The sequence below is a fragment of the Haliotis rubra genome, unplaced genomic scaffold (genome assembly GCF_003918875.1).
Source record: "Haliotis rubra isolate DU_JTF1 unplaced genomic scaffold, ASM391887v1 Scf33, whole genome shotgun sequence".
Lineage (NCBI taxonomy): Eukaryota > Metazoa > Mollusca > Gastropoda > Lepetellida > Haliotidae > Haliotis > Haliotis rubra.
In genome coordinates, this window is record NW_025767002.1 from 920,780 (window position 1) to 944,499 (window position 23,720).

Below are 23,720 nucleotides of genomic sequence, written 5' to 3' on the forward strand. Positions count from 1 at the left end.
TTCTTCTCGACTTGCGACTTGCCTGTGTGGTCTTTGACACTTTAGACCACAAGAAGCTTCTCGGGTGTTTACAGGACCGGTTTGGTCTAAGTGGTAACGTGTTAAAGTGGTTTTCGTCATATTTGGGAAACAGAACACAGTTCGTTCTCATCGATGACCCGATCAAGTTTACATGAAGTTATTTATGGAGTTCCACAGGGATCAGTCCTTGGACCCTTGATGTTTACTCGTTACACACGTAGCCTTTGTGAGCTGATTAGTCAACACTCTGTGAATCACCACTGCTATGCTGACGACACTCAGCTTCAGAGATCAGTTCTTCCTCAACAGTCAGAAACTCAGATCGTTCATGTTTTACAGTGCATTTCTGATGTGAAATCTTGAATGTCAATCAATAAACTATAATTGAATGACAGCAATTCTGACCGGTTCAACCATGAATCGGACCAAGGTTAAAGTGGACTCGATCACAATTGGTAACTCAGTGCAACCTTTCAGTACAACAGTCAAAAAAGTCTTAGGGTCATCATGGACTTAAACCATTCTATGGACAATGTCAATAACGTGTGTCGTGCATGCTATTTCCTTGTGAGGAACATCGCCAACATGTGATGCATCACACCATTTGGAGAGATCCATGATCCTCTCACGGTTGGATTACTGCAACAGTCTACTGGGTAATGTGCATCAGGATCTTGTCACCAAATTACAGCGCGTTCAGAATGCAGCTGCACGGACCATCACACCAGTCCTTGTCAAGCTCCACTGGCAGCCGATCGAAGCAAGGATTGAATGCAACATCTTGTGCATCACATACCACTGTATCAAAGGCTCAGCTCCATCCTACCTGACAAACTTGGTGAAAACTTATGTTCCACCTCGATGCCTCAGATCAGCTAACAACTCACAATTCCCTTAGCCAAACTGAAAACCTTTGGACATAGACGCTTCTCTTTCACATCCGCCTCTCTCTGGAATGATCTGCCGTTCTTCATTAAAAACTCATGAACACTGTCTACTTTCCTCTTCCAAAAATGTTACCCTGATGCCCAGTCTAGCTGTGTGATCAAAAGCGCTGCGAGCAATCACTTGGTGTTTGGAAACTGTGCGCTATACACAATGACTTATTATTAATGTTGCTAACAGCGGCGTAAAACCCTACTAATTTTTCTTGGCTGAAGTGTGTGGCCATATCCTGGACGTGTAGGTGTATTGTCTTATATTGAGGTCTACACATGCAAGCAGTCACTTGGCTACGTGCGAACCGTTGCTATATATTGTCTCGCTGTCCAGGTATAAAGATCAGTGGCTTGTACTTGGTATTGTTCGACTTGCAAAGCGTTGAGGAATTCGCAGCAAGACATTCCACTAGCAAAATGTCACTGTTACTGTACTTTTACCGGATATTTTTTCTTTTATTTGACTGCTTCACGTGTTGAATATATAGGCCAAATATCAATCCCATTCCACTACCTTGATAAGGCATTGCACGTTCTGACTTGACAATGCCAACAAGATGTTTGGTTTTATGCTGCTTTTAGCAATATCACGGCGGGGGACACCAGAAATGGGCTTCACACACTGTGCCCATTTGGGGAATTGAACCACTTGGCTACCCCACCGCCCCGCCAACAAGATGAAATGCAAAGGCGTTTGTGACGGAGCTGCAAGATCGTATCCTTCCTGTTATTGAATGCCACGTTTACGAGCTTAAACAGACTCGGCACAGGGGAAGGCCCTTTATGCACAAGAAATGTTTATAAACGTCTCGTGCGACACTCCTTCACTGACATATCCTACCTTCAGACACTATTCTTTCCATTGTAGGAATCAATCCACGCCACAATCGTTGTACATCGCACCATAACTGAATGTGTATATCCTTTGACAGATGTTTTATCAACACAACACACACCACCATACATTTTTTATTTGATTAACCACATTGTGAAAAATGTTAGGACAATTGTTCGTAGTATTGTCATCTCAGGTAGTGTTTCCATGTACTATTTCCCCAGGGCCACATAAGCAATATTCCAGCTATATGACGGCTGTGAACAATCCATTGATTGAGCATTGGGATAGATGACAAGCATCAAAGAAGTCCGCGAGGCTGACCATCCAAACCCTTTTGTGGTCCAGAAATGCCGCTCCTGACCGCTCCATCTGATGACTGAACATGATGGGGTCCTAAGCACATCCAGTGAGATGAAACGTTGCTGCATTTACTAGAACGTGCAAATGGCTGGCGTTTTAATGCCTAACCATGCAATTCGTTTGCGGGAACAAATTCAGACCTATTTCATGCTTTCACCAAAAACACAGGTGGATTGGTGGGCTTGCCATGTCCACATGTATGTATTATAGCAACCTCAACAAAACTGAAGTTAAAATGAGAATGACTTCCATATATTTTGGCATAAAAGATGTTCAAACTTTGCATGCATCTGTATATCACTGCATGAATATTTTAAAGTCAATTCCAAACACCAAAGCCCCCCACTGTGAGAAAGTGGGCATCATGCAATACACAGCACACATTCATCTATATATAAGTTGAATTTATTCCGAGTGTACAGCTTGGGACAATAGCACATGGCTGGGCATCACAGGTTCTTTTTGGACAGAAGCTACACAACACTATCAATGGACTGATAAATACTGACCCTCGACATTCTGCCAACACTACATGACAGGCCCGACTATACAAATGTTTCACTCTGTATACAGAGAAGCAAATCAGTAGAAACATTCACTCGTCATTCTGAATATGTAAAGTATACATAACACATACAGTTTTGATGAATATCGTTGACTAAAAGCAAGCATTTATTACCTCTCCTTGAAAAATAGAAGATACAAATGTCTCCAGCAACTAATCTCCTAGCCCCTGCTTCAAACACAGCCGTTAACCCAGATAACAGAATAAATATATATCTGGATGCAATGGTCACTTTTGGCAGTTAAACTGTTTTCAACATAGGACGAGGTTACCTGTAGATATTAAATTAATAATGGAAAATAAATTACCTTCTTAAAAATAATTTTTAAATAATTGTAATCAGATTCCCCAACCCCCCTACAAATTATACAGTTATCTACAAGAGCCAACTAAAAAGATTACTATCGTTAAAACATAAGGTCCATGGTAATGTATGTTGCAATCTCGGTTTTATTGTGGTTTGAGAACTTCTTAAAATAATGATAGAATTGCCAGTTAACATTCATATGATGATAATGTAGATTTCCAGTGATGTGTGATTGTACGAATGTAAATAGATCCTTGAGTCATCCTCCTTCCACTCCGAGCTTCACATTCAGCTCAGTCCTGGCAAATAGGGTAGTGCCACTTGTCAACACACACTGAAAAGCACACAACAGTTTTTAAGAGTGATAAGCGTAGCTTTACATGGCGGGGTACACCAGAATTAAGTGAGTGAGTGAGGTTAGTTTTACACCGCACTCAGCAATATTACAGCTATATGGCGGCTGTAAATAATCGAGTCTGGACCAGACAATCCAGTGATCAACAGCATGAGCATCGATCTACGCAATTGGGAGCCGATGACATGTGTCAAGTCAGCGAGCCTGACTAACGAGATCAGGTGGTCGCCTTTTGTGGCAAGCATGGGTTGCTGAAGACCTATTCTACCCCGGATCTTTACGGATACCAGAATTAAGAGCGAGATAACAACTATGTTCAAATCTGGACCAGACATTCCAGTTACTGACAACATGAACAACATCCCGTGCCATCAGGGTACAGAGTAACACCATCCACAAAGTCACCAAGCCTCAATTGACTTGGTCGCCCCGTGGAACCAGCACGGGTCGCCCTTTGTGCCAGTTCCACAGAGAGGATCATGGGGCACAATTCGTGTTTAAAAACTTTACCGATCATGATAATTTCAAAACTAGAATTCAAATAGTTTGCAAAACCAAATATCATATATTTGGTTCTTCATCAATAGTTGTTTCATTAATCAGAACTTAGTATTACAGTTCACTACTGCATCAAAGAATGTTAGTCAAAACATCAATGACAGAATCTCTCACCTTCAGGATCAACGTCTAGTGCCGCCGCGCTGGTGCAGCTGTCTGTAGCAGAAAACAAAAACAGTGAGATCTGATGCCATGACAGCAACATTCCTGGTTTATCATTTCCGGACGCCAGCACTGGGCCGGTTCCACAGAATGATCTTAGATCCAATATTTTAGCATATTCACAATAGTCATAGCACCAACAAAGATTTGTAAAACAGGCCCCAAGCTCCACACAAGCATCCATGAGGTGAGTCGGAGCCTTCAGTCATTTAACAACCACTCACCATTCTTTGTGTTAAGCCATATTTCAGTTTTATATATAGAAATGTGTCAGGCATTTAGAAGTTGGACTAACATGAATACATTTCAATAACTTCATATTTGAGTCATGAGATAATACATACCTTAAATGGAAATCAGCAGTGTTTCTGCATGAACTTCTCCATTTTCAGTGTAACCAGGCTAACAAGAGGTACTTTTAACCATTTTGTCTTGACTGAGTGAGTTTAGTTTTACGCCGATGTTAGCAATATTCCAGCAATATCACGGCGGGGGACACCAGAAATGGGCTTCACCATGTGCCCATGTGGGGAATCGAACCGGATCTTCGGCGTGACAAGCCAACGCTTTAACCACTAGGCTACCCCAACGCCCCCCATTTTGTCTTGAACCAGAATAAACTGTATTTATACCATATTTTCAGTTTTCAGGATTCTGAACATTCTTACATTAATATGATTCATATACTAGTATCAAGGGCAGACACTTGAATCCCTGTAACCATGGCAACCTGCACTACACACTGTAGCAGCTACAATCAGTAAGTATTGTCATTAAGTCATTTCTAACAATGTTTTAAATATTATACTTTCACACAAAAAGAAACAAAGTGAAAATAAACAAGACAAGAAGCATCTCAAAGTTGAAAGACATGGTTAAAGTGAGTGAGTTTAGTTTTACACTTCACTCAGCAACATTCCAGCTATATGGTGGTGGTCTGTAAATAATAGTCTGCACCAGATAATCCAGTGATCAAGAGCATGAGCATTTGGGAACCAATGACAAGCAAGGGTTACTGAAGATGAATTCTAACCCGGATCTTCACGGGTCTCATGCATAAAGACTCAGCTTGAAATATGACCAAAATAAAGTGTGATTAGACAATAAAGTTATTTGATAAATCCAATAACAGGTGATAAATCTTTCCTTTTAAATTATGCAAAAAGAAAAATACAACTAGGTCTCAAACAATGGTTTCAGGGAGATTCCTATTTTTGTCTGGTTTTATAAATGGGAGTAATTTTCAGGTGTCTTCAAGGTGCACACATGCTAAAACAAGGTGTACACGAGTTATACATGCCAACAGTGATGTATACTAACTGTGCATAACATAAAATTGCATAAAACAAGCATTGTCACTAAGGTGACATAATCCCCCACCGTAAATCATCAAATCAAACTTAAAAAGTAATGAAAGTGAAGGTCGTAATTTAAGATGAAGTTAAATGTCAACAAAAAACATGACCAGTCAACCTCTCTTGATATCTTGCTCTGTTGTTTGTTCAAACACACAAATATTTTCAAGACTCAGTTTGACCTTGACATGAATGTCAGTGTATGAAATATGCAAGAATAGTAATAAAGAAATTGCTTATTGAAAAACATTCAAGTCTATGAAGAAAATCCAGTGAACTGTTCTTGAGATATCTCGCTGACAAGGGTAAAATGTTAAAGTCCCTATGTGACCTTGAAATGAAGGTCAAGGTCACTAAACCTGACTGGGACCTTTCTTTTACTGTGATGAACCTAGGTACCACATATGAAAAGAATCCAGTCAACGGCTCTTAAGATATTCCAATTCGATGTACAGACGGACGGACGGAGCCTAATACTATTATCCTAATACTATACCTTGCACATAACTTTTATATCCCCCGCCGTGCGTTTAGGGGATAAAAAAGTTGTGTGCAAAGTTAGAAAAACAACCCCAAGGCCAGACCAATTTTATTTCTTGTTTTGCGGATCTGCCTGTTGTCTTTTTTCAAAGAATAAGAAAAGAAATAAAAATTAATTTTCCCCACTCAAAAAATAAAATCCTCATGTTTTTATTGGAATAAAACGTAAACTTAAAAAAGAAAAATCACATGTGGCACTTGCACTTTGTACACAAATCTTGTGTTCCCATTATGTTGAAAACATCTCCATAGAGATGAGATCATGTTTTGATGGGCACTAAAATGTCTGGCCACTTATTTTGGGCCATTCCAGTCTCCTGCATACCCACGGCACGGAAACGGCACTGATTTTCTGTAAGCCATGGCATGACGTATGCACAGTTTAGGTTGAAATTAACATGTTTTCCACAACATTCAGAGGCTAGAAAATAAACAACCGTTCTTCAGTTTTCAATATCAGGTTTCAAAAAGCATGCAAAATGTGAGTAAATTCAATTTGCCTCGGTTGTTGATTTCATCTGGAGAGATCAGATGGCAGGGTAAGGGTATCCTGTTGCGTGCATTGTTCAACATCGACAGTTTGGTGGCAGCAGTGTTATGGCATAAGGAGGCATCGTATCTCATGGTCGGTCACTGTCAATCTGACAGGCCTGCGATACAGGGATGAGATCACTTGGCCTCATGTACAGCTGTTCATTCAAGGACAGAGACGTAACTTCACTTGCATGTTGTGACAGATAGCCCTGAGACAGCACAACATTCTCGTACTCCCCTTACCTATCCCCTATCAAGCACACTTGGGATGAAGTGGAGCAACGTTTATGTCAAGTCCAGAATCAGCCACTGACGTTAGCTGAATTGGGATAAGCGTTGGTTCAGACATGGAACAATATCCCCAAGCTTTCTTCAATTGCTTAGTATCATCAATACCAATGGTGGACACACATGATGCTGAATTGTGAACTGACTTTTGACACAACATCACTTTAAGGGCGTGTCATGATGCCCAGGTAAAATACCGTACACCCTTTCCAATTGGGAGCAAAAGTGTTTGACAGTGAGTGCCACTAATTGTACAGTCCGTTTGAGTCAGAACGGACCGATGAATTGCAAATTTTATCATTGTACAAAATTGCCACATAAATATAAATAGTACACATGTTTATCATTTACTAATACCCAACAGCTTTCTTATATTTGAAAATTTTCCAGGCTCCACCAAAAAAGTTCTTTAAGAAACTATCATCATTGAAAACACAAAAGTTGTTATCTGTCGCGGCGGGGTGAAACGGCAGAAACGGAACAGCCACTATCTCGTCGTGCACGGGATACACATGCCTGATGAAAAATGAAGTTGATTGCTGACGTGAAACAGTTGATGATTAAAGTGTACGATTTTTTCCGTGCTGAAGCCGAAAGGGGCAAACCATTTTATGCCCTAGCATGGACTGATAAAGGTCTATTTTAATCTGGATTCTCTCAAATGACAAACTTCGCCAGCCAGCCTGACCACTGATACCATGAAGTTGTTTCTTATGACAAGCATGGTTGCTGAACTAATTCTAACATGGATATTCATTAAAGCAAATAATGAGAGTTAAGTTTTACGCCGCTGTTGAGTGAGGAACGCCAGAAATGGGCTTCAATGTGGGGAATCTAACCCGGGTGATGAGTGAAAGCTTTAACTACTATGCAGCCCCATGCCCCCTTAAGCGATAATGAATTAATATGGGAGGAGAAATGTAGATTTTACATCTTCCCCCTGTAACCATAGATACAAAGTAACAGATATACTAAACCGTAATTAATGAAACTAGGAGCAAGGTATCCTTGGGTGTAAAAAATGGAAACTATAAAACCTTAAACAAAGCAAAGAAAAACCAAACAGATTAGGCTGGTCAAGGAAGAAATGCATATAGCCTTGAGCCTAAAGGCCATTACAACAGCTTCTTCTGATGTTAGCCACATGTTATTAGATGAGTCTTGACGCTTGTGTTAAGATGATATAGGGCCTGAGACCGGATGTTGTTGAAGGGTGTGGCTGGCTCGTGTAAAAAAGCGTGAACTAACAGATGCGCCAAATGGGAAAGCACAGTCAAAAACTACGCCAGCAGAGTCCTGGACACTCCAGCACGCCGAGAAAACTCAGTGCTAGTAGCAGAGAAAGGTCACCGATCAGACACGAAAATGTCAGCGTCAGATTTTGACCTATCATCCAACATGGCGGACGAAGTCACCGAGCATGGTATCACACTAGAGTCTCTCTATACGGAGATAAGGAAGAATCGCGACGCCATGGCGACCGAAACCAGAGAAATAAAACAATCCATGGAATTTATCTACAGTGAAATATAGGACATGAAGAATGCTCAGAGTGATATGACGAAAGATTTACATGCTACTGAAAACACGGTATCCACATTGGAAACTCGTTTATCCAGCCTAGAACAACAAGTGCTTGATCAAGATCGTTATCACAGGGGACTTAATCTCCTGTTTTTCGGAATAGAGGAGACAGCGGAGGAGAATGTCAAGGAAGTTCTGACAGGCTTTATAACTGGACAACTGAAGATGACTAAATTGCCAACCATTGAGAACTGTCATAGACTTGATTGACCTACTCTCACACTCAGACTGGACAACCGAGGCCTATCATCGCACGGTTTGTTTTTCGTCCTGAGCGAATCCAGCTTCTCATGCAGGCAAGAAAGATTCTTAAGGGATCAGGGAAACATTTCTATGTTAAAGAAGATCTTCGAAACAGGACATTGAAGCTAAAAACTCCTTCAACCAGTGATGACACAAGCATGGCAAGAAAAGAAGAAAGTGCGTTTTATTAAGAGAAGATTGTTCATCAATGGGACCCTGTACAGACCGTGAACGTTATACCTTATTATGTGGCTTTATCTGTAAACACAAAGGGACATTTGTGACCCTGGAAATACGTGAAACTGTGTTCATTTTCAGTTCAAATATATACATTTAAATAATGATTATATTCGTTGACAGTTGAGGTACAAGGATTGTACTTTTTATTGAGAACTTTATTTATATATTTTGACATGTTATCTTCACGAACAATAAGGTCAGGTATCACTTTTATACAGACATGGAGTTATTCAGGAGTAAAATTAGTCTACTCCTTTTTATTTTAGGTATATATACACTATGCCGACAACAGTTTACATTAGGTCTCTACAGAAGGAGTTAGTTTTCTTGAATTTGTTACCTTTTTATTGTTTTTTTCTTTCTTTAACGGTTTGTTGATAACATTATCTGTGGTATATACCATGGTCAAGATCATTACATTGAATGTGAGGGGACTAAGAGATAAACATAAGCGAAGAGAAATATTTTTGTTTTAAAAAAGCAAGATGCAGATATTTATTTGCTTCAAAGAGACTCATAGTGTTCCTGAAGATAAACCATTTTGGAGTCAGCAGTGGGGAGGAATAATCAAATATATTTTAGTCATGGTTGTTCAGAGAGCAGAGGGTTGCAATCTTGATTAAGGGGAGACAACTCCGAGTCACTTCAGGTTCAAGTGACAACAAGGGGCAGGGTAATTATGATATTGAAAGGGATTCAGGTATTGAGACTGTTGTAAATGTGTATGCCCAAAATGGTTACAAAGAAAGAGAACATTCTTTTTCAAGCTATTCAGGATGAATTGTGTAAAACATATGTAGCAGGAGATAATCTTGTAATTGGAGGGGATTTTCATACAGTGTTGTATCCTTCAAAAGATAGATTGGGATCCTCAACCAAAACTAGCCAAACCTTAGCTAATCTTATGGTTAAGTTTGAATTAACACATATTTGGAGAGAAAATCACCCACAGGAAACTAAGTACACATGGAGAAAAATAATACTATTCAATCTAGGATTGATTTTTTATATTGTTACCAAATCTGTAGGATGTAGATGTGTTAACTCAAACATCATTCCAAGCATAAAATCAGATCACAAAATTGTTTTGCTAGAAATAGATAAAGATAGACATTTTGCACCAAATTTTTGGAAAATGAACAATTCTTGTCTTTTAGATGAGGAGTACAAGAATAAAATTAAGGAATTTCTGAAACCTTTTAGTCAGGACTGACTGACTGAGTTTAGTTTTACGCCGCTTTTAGCAATATTCCAGCAATATCACGGCGGGGGTTTTAGTCAGGAAGTATCAGTAAATGAACATGTGGATTGGGAGTGGATCAAGTATAAAATCATGCAGATTTCGAGAGACCATTCTAAAAAGATAATATATGAAATCAATAGAAATGAAAGAGACTTGATAAGAACATTAGCAATATTGGACTGTCAGTTGTCAGATGGTGAGAATGATAAAGTAGAACAACAATATCTGCAAGCTAAGAATGAGTTGGAAGATATTTATGTTAAAAAGGCTAAAGGTGCTTTTATAAGATCAAGAACTAAATGGTTTGAGGAAGGAGAAAAAAGTACTAGATATTTTTACAATTTGGAAAAGCAGAGTAAAGATAAAAGGCACATTTCTAAGATTGTAACAGAAAATGATGAAGTTGTTACAGATGAATTTTGCAACAGATAGAATCCTTTTATAAAAAATTGTATTCCCAAAGTGAAAGGCCAGTAGAATCTGATTTTGATGATTTCTTTATGGGGTGAATGTTAATTTGACAGACTGGCAAAAGGAAATTTTTGAGAGAGATATTACAGAAGTAGAACTGAAAGCAAGCTTATCTCAAATGAAAAGTAATAAATCTCCAGGATCCGATGGTAGATCAGCAGAATTTTATCAGTTGTTCTGGGAGGATATTAAAGTCCCATTTATAAAGAATTTACAGCATACTTTTCCAGTAGGAACCATGACTGTTTCACAGAAGAGAGGAATTATTACATTGCTGGATAAACCAGGCAAAGATCCCTTGCTAATTGAAAACAAAAGACCAATGACTCTGCTGAATGTTGACTATAAGATAACTGCCAAAGCTTTAGCTAATAGATTAAAAGAGTGCTCCCAGATATAATCCATCCTACCCAGACAGCATTTGTGAAAGGTAGATATATACGGTAGGAGAGAATATTAGATTTTTATTAGATTTATTGGAAATGTATGAAGACTCAGATGTTGGTTTTATTGTTTCACTAGATTTCCAAAAGGCATTTGACTCCATTGAGTGGGATTATATGTTAAAATGTTTTACAAAATTCAATTTTGGTGAGACAATGTGTAAATGGATTTCAGTTTTGTATGAAAAGCCTCAAAGTTGTGTTGTTAACAAAGGCAGGGCAACCAACTGGTTTCAGTTGTTCAAAGGTGTTAGACAGGGATGCCCTTTAAGCCCTTATATTTTTATCGTTTTCTCAAGAAATCATAAATATGAAAATCAGGAATTTTTTTAGATATTCAAGGGGTCAGAATTGGGAGAGAAAGAAATGAAAGGCATTTATTTTGCAGATGATACCAACTTGACATTAAGAAACATACAATCAGTAGCAAAAGCTGTAGAATTTTTACAACAGATCTGAAAAAATAACAGGCCTTAAGATAAATGTAAAGAAAAGTAATGTTATGCCTATACAGAACAGGTCCAATATGGAGTGTGGTATAAAGGTTTAGACATTGTTTATAGTGGCATTAAATGTTTAGGTATCCAATTGTTTAGAAATAATGACACTTTAGCAACAGAAAATCTCAAACCCCAAATTTTGAAAATAAGAAAACGATTCCAAATTTGGTCATCAAGAAATTTATCAATTTTTGGAAGAATTTGCTTTCTAAAGGGGAAGGTTGTTCAAAGCTCATATACCAAAGCAGTATGATGCAGGTTCCAGCAAGTTTGTGTAAAGAAATCAATGTGGAGTTTGGTTAGATTTATTTGGAATTATAAGAATGAAAAAGTGAAAAGAACAACAATGCTGAATGTAAAAGAACTAGGGAGAGCTTCTGTTTTTGTTAAACACACCACCTAAGTTACAGGGAAATATTATGAATGATAAGATTAAGTCTAGGCACTTTTATTCAATTATTGTGGATAACAAAGTCACTTTACCATATACATTTAATGATTCATCACATGCTAGCAAAATGTATGGTCTTTTCACAACCCTTCCGTTATCCAACAAGTTAAAAGAATTACAATTCAAAATTATACACAATATTGTGCCATGTAAGAAATGGTTGTTTAAACTTCACTTAAGTGAATCACCAGAATGTGACGACTTTAGAGGACGTTTCCCATTATTTCTATAATTGTAAAAATGTTACTTCAATGATTTAAGATTATGTGGAGTTTCTTTCTAAGTATTCACAGCAACAATTTTCTGTAGAATCCCTCTTGTACGGTTCAACAGATCACTTTGACCCAATATTTGACTTTTTAAATATGCATTTAAAATACTTCATATATAAGTCTCACTATACTGATACCAAAGTTTCTATGAAGCATTTCATTATAGATTTGAAATATGCTCTAGAAATATATAAATATTCAAAGGTAAAAGAGTTTATATATTTAGAAGCACTCATGTTAGATTTACAATAAAATTATAATTGGTAAATATTTGAGTTTTAAATGTGGATTTAAAATACTCTATATAAAAATCTCACTATACCAATATCAAAGTTTCTATGAAGCTTTTCATTATAGATTTGTAATATGCTCTGGAATTATATATAGGTAAAAGTTTGTGTATGTTGAAGCACTCATGATAGATTTACAATAGAAAATATAATTGGTAAAAGTTTAAGGCTATAAACCAGTAGTCCCTGACCACGTGGACTTGTATGGTTTGTAAAACCGTGGTTACCGAGGCTGAATAAAAAAAAAAGAAAGATATAGGGCTGTAAATGAATAGTACTTTCAAATTTACTGAAAGTCTTCATAGCATTGCCAGCAGCGCTCAAGCGAAATTGCACAAATCGTGCAAGCCACATGACTGGAATCAACAGGTGGAAATAAATATCTGTCTACTTACTTCTTGTACAAACTTTTTAGCCTCATCTGCTTCCACGTTGCATGGACTGGCAGCAACACAAGTATTTTCACTGAAACAACAAAGACTTACATAAGCTCTCACTGTCCTGCACCGTTCTATGAATGAGCAGTGAGTGATTTGGATTTTACGTAATATTCAAGCATTATCATGGGGACACAGAAATCGAAACTTCACACATTGTACCCATGAGGGGAATTGAAAGCGGGCATGCTACAAACTATGAGAGAGAGAGAGAGAATGAGAATGAGTGAAATATTTATAGTCAAGAACTTTCCCCACAATTTAACATAAATATTCATCACAACACATATTCATGCATATTATCAAATATGTATATGACTGTTTATGAGTAAACAGTAATATTTGAGTCTTATCAAGGCAGCCTTTTTAGAGTTTGCAAGATTGAAGTGTTCTGTTCTGGTGCAAGCAAACCAATGGCTGATTGTGTGAGTGTAGCGGCCATAAAGTTCCGAGTCCCATGGTCCTTCTCATCTGAGGTTGGATGCTAAGACAACATGAGATTATTTTGCTCAAATTTAATGTGAGCTTATTCTGGCCAGTGTTGGGTGCCAATGCATGGCCCAAAAAGTTCTGAGCTCCATAGGTGAGATTCGAACCACAGACCTTCTGATCTGAAGTCAGACATCATGTCCACATGAACATGGAGGTTAACCCCAGTCAGCAAGCTGACATGGTAAGGATGCCATCTGTGGGATGACTTCACACCCTGCTACACTGACAAGGTAAGGATGTCATCTGTGTGATGACTCCACACCCTGCTACACTGACAAGGTAAGGATGTCATCTGTGGGATGACTCCACACCCTGCTACACTGACAAGGTAAGGATGTCATCTGTGGGATGACTCCACACCCTGCTACACTGACAAGGTAAGGATGTCATCTGTGTGATGACTCCACACGCTGCTACACTGACAAGGTAAGGATGTCATCTGTTGATAACTTCACACCCTGCTACACTGACAAGGTAAGGATGTCATCTGTGTGATGACTCCACACCCTGCTACACTGACAAGGTAAGGATGTCATCTGTTGATAACTTCACACCCTGCTAAACTGACAAGGTAAGGATGTCATCTGTGGGATGACTCCACACCCTGCTACACTGACAAGGTAAGGATGTCATCTGTGGGATGACTCCACACCCTGCTACACTGACAAGGTAAGGATGTCATCTGTGGGATGACTCCACACCCTGCTACACTGACAAGGTAAGGATGTCATCTGTGTGATGACTCCACACGCTGCTACACTGACAAGGTAAGGATGTCATCTGTTGATAACTTCACACCCTGCTAAACTGACAAGATAAGGATGTCATCTGTGGGATGACTCCACACCCTGTTACACTGACAAGGTAAGGATGTCATCTGTGGATCATTCCACACTGTGATACAGAAGCATGCGGACACACGAAGGGAGCACAGATCTCATCAATAACTCACCATGCAATGCCAGAATCGTTGGTTCTCCCCACAAGAGTTTTCCATTGTTCATTAGCTCCTGTTACAATCTTCAGAGCATATTCCTGCAAAGATTGAATTTTGTTTAAGACATTATTTATTTCAGATAGTATGAGAGAAGCGTCAAGGGTTCCTTGACAAAACACAGATGCTATAACATAAATAAACCCAGATGTATCAGCTCGAAGAAAACCACAAATTAGTTCCCGGTATCTAAAACTGTCAGTGAATCGGGTTTAACGCCTTTCAGCAACAATTCAGCTTTATTCCTGGGGTGAGCTTCATGCAGGAAGAAAGCCCATAGAGACACAGATGGTGCTAACAAACCATGGCAGGGGCTTGAAAAATACCAATGCCCGACACCCGAGTCAAGTAGAATTCTCCACATTAAATGTTACCGTGGTACAGTAGTACCAAACTACTGAAATGTTTTGATATGTATTTTGATGATGAAATAAAAATGCAATTACAACCAAATGAATGTTTTTGTGAAGTGAAATTAATATTTGATCAAGTGGATTTTGAAAGTTTCAAAAAAATTTCAACCCCTGCATAGAAACAGGATTTGGGAAACCTGGGCTTCACGACCATAAGTCTCAATCATAGCCAATTGTGGCGCCTTGGATGGCTGCACGTCTTGTTACATTTGAAGCCCAGTACGAACTATCATTTTTGTTCTTGTGACATGTTGTGAAAACTCATATGCTACTTGAAACTCAGTTAAACTTATACATTTATTGTTTTTGCAAGAAAAGAGTGAGTGAGTATGGTTTTACACCGCTTTTAGCAATGTCTGGGGACACCAGAAATGGGCTTCACATTGTGAGAAAAGCAACTTCATACAAAAAGTATATTGTAAAAGTTGAGATTATTGTCTGTATCAATATAAGAAGCATAAATTTCACATATTAAGAATAATAATTGCACTTGGCCAGCCTTGCATGCTTTTTTTGTTCATATACTGGGGCTTGATAGGGTAACCTAGTGGTTGAAGCATCCACTTGTTTCACTAAAGGCCTGTGTTTGATTCCCCAAATATACAAAATGTGTGAAACCCATTCTTGTGTCCTCCACGAGTCCACAGTGACATTGCTGGGATATTGCTAAATGCAATGTTGCAACTTTATGACTGCACTCTGTAAATAATCGAGTCTGGACCAAACTATACAGTGGCGGTGGTGGAATTGGGTTGAGCGTCGTAGCGAGAATATTTCACTCATATGATGGCGTGCATGCGTGTGTATGTGTATGTCGCGGGCTGCTTGTACTAGCCCAGACTGAAGCTCATTTTATAGTGCTAGCCGACTCGCGATGCCATGCCACAGTGAAGCATGAATACCCCACTCAGACACATTATACTGACTCGAGCCGACCAGTCCTTGTTTGTGCCCATTAATACCCGGCCAGGCAGGACCACCAACAAGTACCATATTTTAATGTCTTTTGGTATGGCCGTCGGGATCAGAACTTCGCGACCTTTCGCACGCCGGGCAACAGAACTCTAATCACTACACCACGGAGGCGGTCAAAACTATACAGTGACTGACAATATGGCATCAGTCTACACAATGCCATGCATCAAGCAGATCAGCAAGTCTGACCACTTGATTAGATTGCCTTTACGAAGCGCGGGTTACTGAAGACTCATTCTAACCCATATCTTCAAGGGTTAGTGCAGAAAGAATGAGAATTTCATCAACGAGTTGCTGATACTGAATTTACAAGCACTTACTTTATTTTTGATGGACTCCGTCCCAGGCAAAGTTGTTGACTGGCTTGGTCAGTCAGGAACCTTATAAAACTTAAACCATTCGGTATGTTGCCTGAAAACAGTAAGCATTGAATAAAGAAGTTAAAATATCACTAAAATGCTTATCAACATCTCAATATTCCACACTTTAAGAGAGAAGGCTCACGAGTGGTACCATGGGGACAGCTCAAAGCATCCTTGTTTTTAAGTAACAGCCAAGTATACTGAACCACAAAAGCGTCGCGGCTTTCAAAACCAAATGCAAAATTTTGTTATTGTAAGGTCTTTTTATTATTGTACGTTTTTCTTAACATGTTTTCAATCCAAATTGACAGTTGTTACCAACATCAGGTGTTTTCAATGAAAAGCATATCGACCAAGCGTACATAAAAAAGGCTGACATGGTAAAAGGTTCGTGCTGACATTAGAGTGAAAATGCGGCATGTGGTGACAACCCTACCAATGAAAGCGGAAGGTCTCAAATCATTTTGTTTTGGACACAGCCATCGTACCCGTCTTATGAGAGATCAGAGGAACCAATTAGGTAAGTGGAAGCAAGTTTAACAGGAGAGCAGACAGGATGGTATCAGGTCCCTAACAGCATTCAAGACCGTCATTGAAGCTATCTTCGAAATAACATCAAAACTGCAGGATAAACTTCTCAAAGCGGCGGAAGCACGGAATGACCAGCTTTGATGTCGGGCTGATCTCACAGATTCATGGCTTTTGTCATGGAATAGCAGTTTCTGCTGTTTGGCTGTGAACTCTGACCTGATGGTCATCACGGACATTGGTGGTAACATTGGTGTTGACAGTACATTTCCTGGTGTTGACAGTAATACTGGTGCTTGTGGTAACATTGGTGTTGATGGTAATACTGGTGCTTGTGGTAACATTGGTGTTGATGGTAATACTGGTGCTTGTGGTAACATTGGTGTTGATGGTAATACTGGTGCTTGTGGTAACATTGGTGTTGATGGTAATACTGGTGCTTGTGGTAACATTGGTGTTGATGGTAATACTGGTGCTTGTGGTAACATTGGTGTTGATGGTAATACTGGTGCTTGTGGTAACATTGGTGTTGACGGTAATACTGGTGCTTGTGGTAACATTGGTGTTGACGGTAATACTGGTGCTTGTGGTAACATTGGTGTTGACTGGAATACTGGTGCTTGTGGTAACATTGGTGTTGACGGTAATACTGGTGCTTGTGGTAACATTGGTGTTGATGGTAATACTGGTGCTTGTGGTAACATTGGTGTTGATGGTAATACTGGTGCTTGTGGTAACATTGGTGTTGATGGTAATACTGGTGCTTGTGGTAACATTGGTGTTGATGGTAATACTGGTGCTTGTGGTAACATTGGTGTTGATGGTAATACTGGTGCTTGTGGTAACATTGGTGTTGATGGTGGTGCTACTGGTGCTTGTGGTAACATTGGTGTTGACTGGTGTTGAAATACTGGTGCTTGTGGTAACATTGGTGTTGATGGTAATACTGGTGCTTGTGGGTGCTAACATTGGTGTTGATGGTAATACTGGTGCTTGTGGTAACATTGGTGTTGATGGTAATACTGGTGCTTGTGGTAACATTGGTGTTGATGGTAATACTGGTGCTTGTGGTAACATTGGTGTTGATGGTAATACTGGTGCTTGTGGTAACATTGGTGTTGATGGTAATACTGGTGCTTGTGGTAACATTGGTGTTGATGGTAATACTGGTGCTTGTGGTAACATTGGTGTTGATGGTAATACTGGTGCTTGTGGTAACATTGGTGTTGATGGTAATACTGGTGCTTGTGGTAACATTGGTGTTGATGGTAATACTGGTGCTTGTGGTAACATTGGTGTTGATGGTAATACTGGTGCTTGTGGTAACATTGGTGTTGATGGTAATACTGGTGCTTGTGGTAACATTGGTGTTGATGGTAATACTGGTGCTTGTGGTAACATTGGTGTTGATGGTAATACTGGTGCTTGTGGTAACATTGGTGTTGATGGTAATACTGGTGCTTGTGGTAACATTGGTGTTGATGGTAATACTGGTGCTTGTGGTAACATTGGTGTTGATGGTAATACTGGTGCTTGTGGTAACATTGGTGTTGATGGTAATTACTGATGGTAATATTGATGTTCTTAAAAAGGTGGTGATATTGGTGTTGATTGTGATACTGTTTGTGGTAACATTGGTATTGATGGTAATTATTGATGGTAATATTGGTGTTGATTGTGATACTTGTGTTGGTAGCAATGTTGGCATCGTAATTAACATAGACGACATTTGATCATCGAAGTTGATGTGACAACACTCACCTTCAAAAAGCCAGGCATTTTCTTTTCTACATCTTCAATATCTACAGGAAAAGACAATGAATGCATTACAAAAGTGTCTGAAATGTCAGAGTAACATTAATTTGATAAACACAAACGTCCCACATTTTAAATAAATATGAACCAAACAAGTTGCATCTCAGTCTGTCAGCTTGATGAGGGAGTAAAACATGGACTGATGCAGGGCTTAGATATTCACAACTTCTGTCAGCCTGATGACTTAGTTGACTACAGGTATGGGGCGGGCAGAGAATGACACATTCAGGATGAATCTGGCATTTAATCAGTTTCTAGCACTCCTGAGCAATGTAACTGTGCAAAGTGAATTCACTGAATTCAGATAATCAGGCCTATGGGGCCTAGATACCTCTTGGTATCAAGTCACAGTCAACTGGATCCAATTTCTCGAAAGAAACTTAAGTTTTTACTAAAATTTCAAACTGAGTTTGACAATTTGAAACATCTGAGTTTCTAATTCAGTTGCATTTCTAAGACCATAAATCCAGGCAAACTCACGTAGCCTATCTACCAAACACAAACTCAGATTGTCTACTAAGTTTAAGTTCAATATTAATTTCAGTTTATTCTGCGAAATGCATTTTCTTGTGTTTTCTCAAACTTGATTCAAAACTCAGACTTAGGTTTGTTTCGAGAAATCGGGGCCAGTACAGTTACCAACTCCGATCTGGGCGGGGTCATTTCTACGCTGTGCAGACCTCTGAACACTTTATATCTATGTTTCATTACGATGACCAGTTATGGCATGAGTGAGGTTGAACATGACAGAGTAGTCAGTTTATAACGGTTTATTCCAAGAGAGACAGGAATGTGTTTCCATGTACTTACCATTGAGTTCAGCTGCTAATGGATCTGTGACATCAATAGCAATCACCTTCCAATCGGTCTCACCTGGGAATGAGTAGTATGCAGGTGTTATTCTGCTGGTGGGTAACATGGGCTTATCATCTGTGTGATTCAGGTTACAGGTATACCAATATGTGACCTGTCCTAGACAATACTGGGTCACCATGACCTGGGCATCATCAATATACAATACGGTGTTATTCGGCATTAGACAATATTGGGTCACCATGACCTGGGGATCATCAATATACAATACTGTGTTATTCGGCATTAGACAATACTGGGTCACCATGACCTGGGGATCATCAATATACAATACTGTGTTATCCGGCATTAGACAATACTGGGTCACCATGACATGGGGATCATCAATATACAATACTGTGTTATTCGGTATTAGACAATATTGGGTCACCATGACCTGGGGATCATCAATATACACTTCGGTGGTAAGACTTGCTGACTTGGTTGATGCCATAGTATCCCAACTGCATAGATTGATGCTCATGAGGTTGATCATTGGGTTATCCAGTACAGACTATTATTTACAGACAGACACCTTATACTATACAAAGTTATAGTTAAACAACGAACAAAACAATATATAATTCAGTGTGATTCGGCATAAGACAATATTGGGTCACCATGACCTAGTAATCAGTACACACTTCAGTGTAATTCAGCATTAGACATTATTGGGTCATTATGACCTAGGAATCAATATACACTTCAGCATTAGAAGAGATTCTTTACGTCAATAATAAATTAACTGGTATTGAGATCAAAGAGAGCACTTTAATTTTCACCTCCTAACATAAGGTCACGATGACCCAGGAATTCATGAAAGTATGCTTTAGCTGTTCAAAGGTGTCCTGGAGTTGTTTTTATGGTCGTGTTTGGATCCCCTAAAATATTTAAATTTTAACATAAATCTTATGTTATAATAAGATTGGTTGGTTATTGTTTAACTCCGCACTCAGACAATCCAGTGATCAACAGCATGAGTATCAATCTACGCAAATGGGACATGATGACATGTGGCAACCAATTCAGCGAGTCTGACCACCCAATCCTGTTTGTCGCCTCTTACGACAAGCATGGGTTGCTGAAGACCAATTCTAACCAGATCTTCATGGGTGCATTGTTATAATAAAGATCACTTGAATTATATGCCTACTTTTGAACACTGCCTTAGTGTTATTATGATCATGGAGAAAAAATAAAGTAACAATATAAGATGACATAAGAGGGTGGATACTTCCATATCAGAAACGACTCCAGTCTACATTATCTAAATATGGGGAATTCTTCAAACATGGGAACTTGTTACTAAATTGTTTGTGTCAATTTTGGAAGATTCGCCATTAAGTCCTTCAGAAAAATCAATGGGGAAACTGCTGCTAAACACCTACCTTCATCAATGAGCAACATCGTGCCTAAGACCTTTACCCTTATCACAGCACCACGCTTCTGGACCTGTTAAAGAGATAATGTGTAAAAACATGAGCATGAGATGATGGATGAACAAACTGGTTATACAGGTTACTTGGGGACAACTTCTACCCCTGGGATCACGAATGTTGAGACTTGAGACGATCTGGATCCTGTCGTCACACAAGTTACTCGGGACAACTGCTACCCTGGGATCACGCAGGTTACTCGCTACAACTGCTACCCTGGGATCACGCAGATTACTCGCTACAACTGCTACCCTGGGATCACGCAGGTTACTCGGGACAACTGCTACCTTGGGATCACGCAGGTTACTCGGGATAACTGCTACCCTGGGATCCGCGCAGGTTACTTGGGATCATACAGGGGACAACTGCTACCCTGGGATCACGCGGGGTTACTTGGGACAACTGCCACCCTGGGATCATGCAGGTTACTTGGGACAACTGCTACCCTGGGATCACGCAGGTTACTCGCTACAACTGCTACCCTGGGATCACGCAGGTTACTCGCTACAACTGCTACCTTGGGATCACGCAGGTTACTAGTGAGTCGTGACCAACTGCTACCTTGGGATCACGCAGGTTACTAGTGAGTCGTGACCAACTGCTACCTTGGGATCACGCAGGTTACTAGTGAGTCGTGACCAACTGCTACCTTGGGATCACGCAGGTTACTAGTGAGTCGTGACCAACTGCTACCTTGGGATCACGCAGGTTACTAGTGAGTCGTGACCAACTGCTACCCGGGAATCACGCAGGTTACTAGTGAGTCGTGACCAACTGCTACCTTGGGATCACGCGCAGGTTACTAGGAGCCCAGACCAACTGAGTCAGTCGACCAACTGCTACCTTGGGATCACGCGCTGGTTATTAGTGAGTCGTGACCAACTGCTACCCTGGGATCACGCGGGCTTACTAGTGAGTCGTGACCAACTGCTACCTTGGGATCACGCGGGTTACTAGTGAGTCGCGGACCAACTGCTACCTTGGGATCACGCGGGTTACTAGTGAGTCGTGACCAACTGCTACCTTGGGATCACGCGGGTTACTGGTGAGTTACGTGACCAACTGCTACCTTGGGATCACGGTTACTAGGGTTACTGGTGAGTCGTGACCAACTGCTACCCCAGGAATCACGCAGGTTACTAGTGAGTGAGTCAACTGACCAACTGCTACCTTGGGATCACGCAGGTTACTAGTGAGTCGTGACCAACTGCTACCTTGGGATCAACAGGTTACTAGTGAGTCGTGACCAACTGCTACCTTGGGATCACGCAGGTTACTAGTGAGTCGTGACCAACTGCTACCTTGGGATCAACAGGTTACTAGTGAGTCGTGACCAACTGCTACCTTGGGATCAACGCGCAGTCGTGACCGTGACCAACTGCTACCAACTGCTCACGCAGGTTACTAGTGAGTCGTGACCAACTGCTACCTTGGGATCACGCAGGTTACTAGTGAGTCGTGACCAACTGCTACCTTGGGATCACGCAGGTTACTAGTGAGTCGTGACCAACTGCTACCTTGGGATCACGCAGGTTACTAGTGAGTCGTGACCAACTGCTACCTTGGGATCAACAGGTTACTAGATCACCAACTGCAGGTTACTAGTGTGAGTCGTGACCAACTGCTACCTTGGGATCAACAGGTTACTAGTGAGTCGTGACCAACTGCTACCTTGGGATCAACAGGTTACTAGTGAGTCGTGACCAACTGCTACCTTGGGATCAACCAGGTTACTAGTGAGTCGTGACCAACTGCTACCTTGGGATCAACAGGTTACTAGTGAGTCGTGACCAACTGCTACCTTGGGATCAACAGGTTACTAGTGAGTCGTGACCAACTGTGACCAACTGCTACCCTGCTACCTTGGGATCAACAGGTTACTAGTGTGAGTCGCATCAGCTACCTTGGGATCAACTGGACTAGGCTCATCACAGGTGGACTAAACGCCCTGGACTACCTGGACTAAACGCTACCCTGGACAATTGACAATGGTCAATATAACAAAATGAAGTGAGGTGGCAGGTTTGGAAGACAGATGGGCACGGATGAAATGTTATGATTATTCTTCTACGGTACGTAGACTGCTCACCTTGTAACCTATTTCACAGACATCTAGTGGATCTTTGTCTCCTTTTGTGTCGGTCTCCGGGAACACCTCTTCTGGGTCCTCCCACGTCTGAAACAATAAATACAAACTGAAACTATCCACACAACACTCAACACAATACCACACAACACAATACCACACTGACAACACAATACCACACAACACAATACCACACTGACAACACAATACCACACTGACAACACAATAACCGCAGACAACACAATACCACACAACACAATACCACACTGACAACACAATACCACACTGACAACACAATACCACACAACACAATACCACACAATACCAAACTGACAACACAATAACACACTGACAACACAATACCACACAACACAATAACACACTGACAACACAATACCACACAACACAATAACACACTGACAACACAATAACACACTGACAACACAACACAATAACACACTGACAACACAATAACACACTGACAACACAATAACACACTGACAACACAATAACACACTGACAACACAATACCACACAACACAATACCACACTGACAACACAATAACACACTGACAACACAATAACACACTGACAACACAATATCACACTGACAACACAATACCACACTGACAACACAATAACACACTGACAACACAATAACACACTGACAACACAATACCACACACTGACAACACAATACCACACTGACAACACAATAACACACTGACAACACACTGACAACACAATAACACACTGACAACACAATAACACA

General features: G+C 40.2%; 1 protein-coding gene across 1 annotated transcript in view; it reads right to left on the reverse strand.

Annotated features, from left to right (window-relative positions):
- Nucleotides 1-2,544: 2,544 nt before the first annotated feature.
- LOC124284148 (inorganic pyrophosphatase-like) overlaps nt 2,545-23,720 on the reverse strand; it is a 38,978-nt gene continuing 17,802 nt past the window's right edge. The window contains 10 exon segments of the mRNA XM_046720210.1: nt 2,545-3,363; nt 4,057-4,098; nt 12,954-13,023; nt 14,440-14,522; nt 16,190-16,270; nt 16,272-16,280; nt 18,521-18,561; nt 19,385-19,447; nt 20,815-20,878; nt 22,952-23,038. Of these exon segments, the coding sequence (XP_046576166.1) occupies nt 4,072-4,098; nt 12,954-13,023; nt 14,440-14,522; nt 16,190-16,270; nt 16,272-16,280; nt 18,521-18,561; nt 19,385-19,447; nt 20,815-20,878; nt 22,952-23,038 (525 nt within the window). The 3' untranslated portion in view covers nt 2,545-3,363; nt 4,057-4,071.